Source organism: Drosophila nasuta, chromosome 3 (assembly GCF_023558535.2).
Source record: "Drosophila nasuta strain 15112-1781.00 chromosome 3, ASM2355853v1, whole genome shotgun sequence".
NCBI lineage: Eukaryota > Metazoa > Arthropoda > Insecta > Diptera > Drosophilidae > Drosophila > Drosophila nasuta.
In genome coordinates this window covers 1,446,524-1,454,666 of record NC_083457.1, presented here as the reverse complement: position 1 = coordinate 1,454,666, position 8,143 = coordinate 1,446,524, and the positions used below count along the sequence as shown (strand labels likewise).

Here is an 8,143-nt window from a genome sequence, read left to right as displayed (position 1 = left end):
ATTACTAAAAATAGTTTTTCCTTTTAATACATTAGCATAATTTAGATTTTTCTCAAAAAATAAAAAATTGAGTATAAAATTGATTGAGGTCAGCGGCATTGTCATTAGAAATTGGTTTTAGAATGTTGCGTTTTTAGAGATGAACTCGCATCTCTTGCTTGCGATGGCGAATAGTCGTCGGTTGCTTGATTAAAGTATTCCAAATTGTCGTCTTCTAGTTCGCGATTATTACTAAAAGCACTCCAAACATCATTGTTAAGGTGCTCAGTTTCAGGGAGAGAAGCGCTGGAAGAAACACGATTTAATTGATTTCCCTGATTGGTAATATCGGGCAGCGAATTGGTCTGCACAATTGTTGGAATCTCTATATTAAGAATCGGTTTCTTTGCGCCTTTCTTGCGTAATTGTGGCGTTAGTTCCTTAACTCGATCCGCATAGCGTAGAGTATTGAGCGTGTGCTCCACTGAATGCAAGCCTGGTGAGATGGTGGCTATCATGCAGGTTTTAACCTTCTTGCCACCAATAAATGAATCACGTAACACCTGCGTCAACTTAGAGCCTCTAAATGGCAAATGCGCCGATTGGCGACCCAAGGCACGAATGCATTCCTTCAGGGCCAGCAAAGACTTGTTAATCTCCGCTCCCTCAAGCCGTGTCTGCCGATTGGCGGAACAATTGTCCGCACCCCTTTCATTGCCAGCGAGATCGATGAGCGAGAACTTGCCATGAAGACTCTTTTGGGCTGCCGAGCGCAATACAATCTGGAAAACCGCATGGGAACGTGACGACTTGGAGTTGGCCGATGTCTGACCAGAGGTGCGCACACTGTTGCCCAATTCTAGTAACGTGAGCACATCATTGGTATTTTGAACTGGCTCCTCGGTGAGTCCCACCACTTGTATATGCTGCTGGCCATCCTCGAGCACACGTAGTTGCGGCTTGCCCGACATAAGCAGATCGTAGACCCGACTGCCATACAGCTCGAAGAAGCTGCAGCTTACAGTAAGTCCCAGGCGAGCATAGCAAGGCAACAACAGCGTGGCGAATACATCGTTGGCAGCCTGGGCATAGATGCCATCGCGGCAATTCTGCTGTTTGCCCATAAACTCGCCACCCATGGTGTGGGTTTTTCCGCTGCCAGTCTGGCCGTAGGCGAAGCACGTGGCCATGCCGCCCTCAAAGATATGTCTCACAAGTGGGCGCGCCGTGCGCTCATATACCTGAGTATTGTTACAATGCTCGTCGAAGGTGTGGTCGAAACGAAAGTGATGGTGCTCCAGGAACTTGGCCAGCGTGACTTGCTTGCGCGGCTCGTGCACCACCAACAACTCTTCGTGCGGCACACTTACCATGTCCAGTTCTTGCATCTTCAGCTCTCGCAGATTTAGCGGACGTTTGCGCACACATACGAGTATCTGATGTTGTTTGTTGGATCGGCTAGCCAGACTCTGCGCCGGTTGTAAATCCATTTCGAGGCGATACAGATGCAGCATGCGTGCGACCTCCCAATTCGGATTGCCCGAGTACGAGTTCATGCACCACTGACGCAGCGCTCGTGTTTGACTATTCAGCTGACGACGGCACTCGCGTTGCATGCGAAGTCGCTCCATCTTGTGCACAACATCATCCTGAGTGATGTTCAGTTGTACGGTCTGTCGCGGCGTGGCAGTTACCACAGCCGATTGTGCGGCGCTGCCTGCAGCAAGGCGTGGCACAATGAAACCATTCAGGTTAGGAAGATGGAGCTGTGGATTGGCCGGCCGCGGAGCTATGGACACCATAGCATTGGCTTGAGCTGATGCGGCTCCTCGTTTGTTGCAAGGCGTTCCATAGATCTGCGGATTGAGGCCAATGATTGCATCCAAAGCGACTTCCTTGCCACGGGTTAGTTCGCCCTCACGCCACTCCACGGTCACAAGGTTTTTGCTGCTGCCATCCAATTTGATGATGCCTGCCAGATGCACACGACCGTCGGATCGACGGATATATATCTGCTGATTTATTGAGAGGACATCCATGGTCTCGGGTATACCGAAAATTTTGATAAACCTTAATTTGTTGTTGGTGTGTGTGTGTGTGTGTGTGTGTGTTTGTTTTTGCAAATTGTACTCAAGATTTTCACTGAAATATTTACGAAATTTTAATACGGTTTCTTTTTGAGAAAAATCATTCCGAAAGAGTTTAGACAGAAAATTCAAATCAAGTCCAAGTAAATGTACTCAATTATAATAAAAGTACTGTCTCTCGCTGGGGTTGCATTTGAAGCAGGCTAATTAGTGATATTTTCTCGTCTTGAATTAAGCAGTGTAGCGTTGCCCTCGACTAGTCCTCAATGGGCTTTAGTCAATATGGTTAACCTCCCCACGGGCTGAATGATTACAAGTGTTAAACAATCTTTGCCGTCACGAAACCTAGTTCATAGTTTGACAAATATGGCCCTATTTCCCTGGGATTGGGGGAGGCAACAAAGCTGATGATTCTGCTGCTGTTGCTGCAAAATTTCTATAACCATCAAATGTTTGCACAACACTTATTTTCTCTGAAAAGCCTGCTGCTGCTACTGCGGCTGCTGCTGCCTAGTTGCGTCCGCCTTAGCATAAGGTACAAGTATATATATATATGGAAGACGATGCAAGACATCGACGGTGTCGCCATTCGAGAGCAGATTAAACACTGCCCCGGGCCCGTCCTGGGTGTCGATGCATCTTCGACAAACATTGAGGTAGACAAAAGCCGAAGGCTTCTGTATGCAGATGGTAGGTGAGGACCTTCTCTCGCACACTATAACTATACACACACACACCAACTTGCAGTAAACACAAAATATTTTTTATTTATGGCCAAATTGCTGGATGTCAGCTTAACGTTAAGCGTTAAGCGTTAAGCGTTAAGCTTAAGTTTATGCAATAAAAGCAAAAGAATCTAAAAGCAAATACATAGAAAAGTCTATGGGAGCCTCGAATACTTCTACTACAAATACTATCTATCATTAAATATTTATTATCATAAGAATTAATTTTACCAAAAATTATATGCATTTAATCATTTAATCTCAGTGTGTTCTCCTTTGTTTCCTCGAAAAATAAGTTCAATAGAATATCGGTCTGCATCTAAACGTAACGTTTTTAAAATTCCCCTCAAGAGAAAAAGGAGAAAAAAAATAGAAGAGTAGAAGATGTGTCTAAAATTGCAAATATTACAAACAAAAATAAATTTTAGAAGCAAAAGAAAGTAAATAATCAGAAATAAAAGCAACAAATCTGAATTTTATTTGATTTTGACAATTAGAACAAAATATAATTTACTTACTTTCATTTTTTTTTTGTAATTTCGATAAGTTACAAAAAATCACAAGCTCTGAAAAATGTTTTAATTTTGCCCACAAATAAAACTGATAAAGGAACAAACAACAGCCGAATCAAATAAAAATCTAATAAAATACTGAGTAAAATAAAATATTTCAACAAGAAAAATTCCATTCAGATTCTGAATTTCAGAATGTGATATCAAACCAACAATTTACGTGCAGCGGCGGAAACGCAAGGGGTAACAAAAAGCAACATGGTCGCCGTCTAAAATGAAATGCAAAAGTGAATACAAAAACTGTTGCATATTTTCAGGCCCGCAGTTTAAAATGTATTGCAAAGGAAATAGCTTACATTCTCTTTTAAATTAAAATGTGTAATATGTACCATAAAATGCGTGTATTTCTTTATTTACAGTTATTTAAACAAATTATTTATTTAAATTCGTAGACACAGTTTCTGATAAAAATTAAACTTAAGGAAATACGAATATAACAATTGAACATATTGTTAATAAGTGTTAAGCGTTGAGTCGATATTTGTTTCAATATCTTTGCGGAATTTCAGAATTGAGAATGATGCAGCACCTAAGTATGTTTAATAATAAAGATAAAAAAAACTTATTTAAGAATAATAATCATTATTTTGTATACTATTAATATTTAATCACTTGTACCATATTTATCTTTCTTTAATCAGCATCGTATACATAGATTACTATAACAAAGTGCTTGCTTATACTGTAGTGTTCTCTGGAATATTTTCATACGTCCATGGTATAGGGACTCAAGTGCAGACGTCATTAATTTATGTGCATGCCTCTAAACGACATCAACTTGCGCCTAATCACTTAGGTGTTTTCACAAACATGTAAACAGACAAACATAGACACGCAAACATGTATATATATATACATATATATATATATATACATTATATATATGTATATGCATGCGGGTAGACTCAGGTAATGGGAGCTTGAAACTAAATTCTAATGTGCTCGTATGAACATGGAATGTCATTAAAAAATAAGCAAAAGTACCTCTTAAATTACAACCCATAATTTTCGCATATTAGGCGAGCAGCCTGGCTTCGCATTGGAGTCGGAGGAATCATATGCATTTAACATGCAATTGCGTGCCAAAGGGGCAAAACAAACCACAAGAGACGACGGCGATGCCAAGAATGAGGACGAGTTCAATTCGCAAGCCTGAAATTAAAACATTACTCATAAACAGCCAGCTAGGTTGGTGAATGGCTTCGCCATGGCCATGACTAGCCACGGATTCGTCTAATGGCTGGCTAACGAAACTGTTTGCCCCTTCTGCCAACGAACAACTAACCGTCTGTGCTGCAACATACTACAGGAGTCGGTGTTTTACGACCTTTCAGCTCAAATTGCACCAATGCGAGTCTGAAAAGTCTCTCTGATGATTCTTAACCTTAAAGCGCTGCGTTTCAGGCAATTCAAAAACCGAAGTCCGAGCGCATACCTCCTTACATTCTACCCGTGTGTAATCAACAACGAAATCAAATCCCTATCGCGTTTCTAATGAACCAGTTTCTTTTGTTTTTTCTCTTTTCTCCACATACTCGAAAATAGCGTCCAATTTATTGAGCTATAAAGGTGTCAAAATGTCTGGTCGCCGTTCAACTTAGATTTAATGCCATATTCGTTCATTGTGAATAATTAAGACAGAAGCTCGCGTGTCTCTCTCCCGTACTCATGAGATTACTCTCCCTCTCACCATTTCTTTTTCTCACTCTCACTATGGTGGCCATCATCACCATAAAAAATCTCATTAGGCCAAATGTATAATATAATGACTTTACCTTTAGTGTTGCGGGTGTTTTTTTTTGCGTTGTTTGAGATGGTTTTGCAATTCATTAGGCGCTCGTCCAGATGAATGAGTGAGGAGAAGCTCACGCAGCACAGGAGTCGGAAGTAGTGTATTTAGGGTTACTCTGTTTTTGTCTACACTGTAAGCTTAAAGATGTTTAATGGTTTCTTATCACAATTTAAAGCAATATACATATACATATTTAAAACAATTTTAATACGCAGCAAGCGTAGCTGTTAATTTGTATAAATTTCAAGCAGTTTGTTTTCTCTCACATACAGAGACAGAACTCCAACTCATACATTAATAATTTTACGAGCTATTTTCTTTTGTTTTAATAAAATACTTTAAACACATTTATTACAATGAGCAACTTGTAAGCAGACGTAATCTCTAAAAAGTCGTTTGAGAATAAATTATTCTAAGTTTCTCATTTTTTTTTAGTATTGTTAACTGGATGAAGTGTCATGGCACCGAGACGCCGCCCTTCAATGCACCTCGAGCTAAACTATTGCGTCCTATGACCATGGAGCTGCAGAGCTTGCAAAAACTAGCAAAGGCAGCCAGGCGGAATCAGATGAGCAGCTTGTTGATCCAAGAGAAAGCCAATTACGATGCCGAACTTAGAAGCACTTTGGGCAAGTCCTTCGCCCAAGACGATGTTTGCGATCGTCACATTTGCAGTGGATGGGGCGGTCAACGGGATAGACGAACTCTTTAAATTTAGAATTGGAAAAGCCAAGAATTGTGCTTAATATACCGACTATATTTGTTCAGTATGCTGCGAATGAAATTATTTTTCTACTGGCAATGCTATCAATTAGTATTTAACACGTCAAAGTAGAGCTAATTTCTTCATTTATCAATGTTAATGCATACTAATTGTGGTACCTTGAAATTTTAGCAACAATCATTAACGCAAATCTGCAATCTGCTTTGCCCCTTCTGTTCTCACACTCGTAGAGCAAGCAATGGTGCGTAACAGCTTTAATTACGCACAAATTGTTTGGGAATGATTCTGCAAATATTGAGGCAAAATGAATTGCATTTCGTTAGGTTATATGGTTTATTGCGTTACTCACAGCTACCAGCTATCAACTAACTAGCTAGTGCTCACCTTTGCATACATATTCTCGTATTTTATTCCCTTAATTTTGGTCTGATTAATTCTTCAGACATTTTCGAATTGAAAGCTTCAACTTATTCGGTCTATAACTGGGCACAACAGCTGTCAGCGTTAAGCAATATGCTGCAATACTGCAAATGGGATAAGCTGCGGTTGGTTGCCTGCTAGACTTGAGGATGGATCTGAATCTGAATCTGAAACTGAGTTTTGTCCGAACTTGGTTTCTGGATCGATTTAGAAGCTTTGCGGTCGGAATCTGGGTGGCCTTATGCTGTCAATGTGTGCACCCTTTTCAGGAAATGTGTGAAATATGTGCAAGTATGTTTGTGTGTGGCACTTGATGTGTCACACCCACTGGGTCTCGCAGGCTCGCAAGGCTGGGCAAAACCCATTGTTGTTTGTTGGTCAAATTGTCGTAAATTAGTTTTAACACCTGACTGAGTGGCTTTTCGAGTGGTTGCCGTGTCTCCATGTGAGATGACTCTTTCCCCATCTATGTGTACATATATATATATATATATATATAGTATATGGTTTCTCTCACTCAGTAAATGTGTGCGTGTGTTGTCCTTTTGAGTTTTCTCAACAAGTTTGGACTACTTTGGAGCTTGTGGACAAGCAAACGTTCCGGTCTCAGTCCGGACAACCCTTTTGTATTGTCCCAGTGCTGACTTTGTCATCTGTTTTGTGGTGTGTGAAATTAATGTAATCGCATTTTAAGCATAAACTATGTAGGAACATTGCTTTTCAATTAAGCTGAATGCCGCACAGCTGTTCGACTGTTCAGCTGAGTTCAGCCAAGGATTGCCGCATTAAGTGCCAACGTTGTGAAATTGCCACTCGAAATGCCAGCGACCCAATGATCGGGATGAGCCAAAATGTCCTGGCTTGGAACTTGGCCATAATGAGCTGGCAAGTGCTTGAAATTCACATTGAGATAGGGGATTGGGGATTGGGGACTGCGGACTATGGATTGGGAATTGCTGGCTCAATTGCTGACAGAGTTTGAAAGGTAAATGTGTGGATTACCAACAGCTGATGAGTAGCTTAACCTTACTAACACTGTGGTTTCTTCCCATCCATTCCAATTCCAATTTAGACAAGCAAATTTCGTTAAAAATCCCATCATAAAAATGGCGAGCCAGAAATCCAAATAGCATAAAAATACGAACACTACAGCATTTGGGTCACTCCGTTTTTCCGTTTATTTTATGGCAGCTTTCAAAGTTTTTACTCATTGCCTCGACTGTCGGTTCGCCAATCCGTCCGTCCGTCCGTCTGTCTGTGTGTCGAATTGTGGAGCTGTCCACCTGAACAAACGAAGCAGCTGCAGCCGCAGTCAGAGCCGCAACAGCTCTCGCCAAGGTGGCAATAAAATAAATGGCAGCACTTTCGGTTTTACCCGCACAAACCAAGCCAGAACCAACTGCCAAGGCTGTTGAGGACGTAACGTCGTCGCTTCACACTACCCAAAAAAAGGCAATTTGGAAAGGTGGATGCGATGGCTTTAGCCATATATCAAAAGGCGAAAGAGTAAAGCACATATAAACCGACCAAACTCAGACGAGAGCGGGCGAGTGCGAGAAAGACATTGGGGAACAGGAGTGTGTTTGTGGGAACTAGTGAGAAGTAGTACTACATACATTGAAATCTAGAAGATGGAGTGAGATTTTGCTGGCGAGTTGGTTAGCGGCAAATATTTGCGGTATTTTCACTTGGCCACTGAGTGGTTTATGACTCCTTATGGCGCCTGTAACTTGTAGTTTTGTATTATTGTTGTTGCTGCCAGCTAAATCCAAACACTAAAAGGCACTGCCCCTGGGTATTTGCAAGCTTCTATCGCCTCGAGAAACACCGTGCTTAGGGCTCAG

The 8,143-nt window shown here is 41.2% G+C and overlaps 1 protein-coding gene across 1 annotated transcript; it reads right to left on the bottom strand.

Annotated features, from left to right (window-relative positions):
• LOC132791877 (kinesin-like protein Klp59C) lies at nucleotides 1–2,190 on the bottom strand. Its single transcript, XM_060800987.1, has one exon. It carries the CDS (start codon nucleotides 2,016–2,018, stop codon nucleotides 105–107), a length of 1,914 nt encoding a protein of 637 aa, XP_060656970.1. The 5' UTR covers nucleotides 2,019–2,190; the 3' UTR covers nucleotides 1–104.
• Between the last annotated feature and the right edge of the window lie 5,953 nt (nucleotides 2,191–8,143).

What these genes read in the sequence shown, in the direction of transcription:
- LOC132791877 (XM_060800987.1), bottom strand. Translation starts at nt 2,018, where the DNA reads ATGGATGTCCTCTCAATAAATCAGCAGATATATATCCGTCGATCCGAC.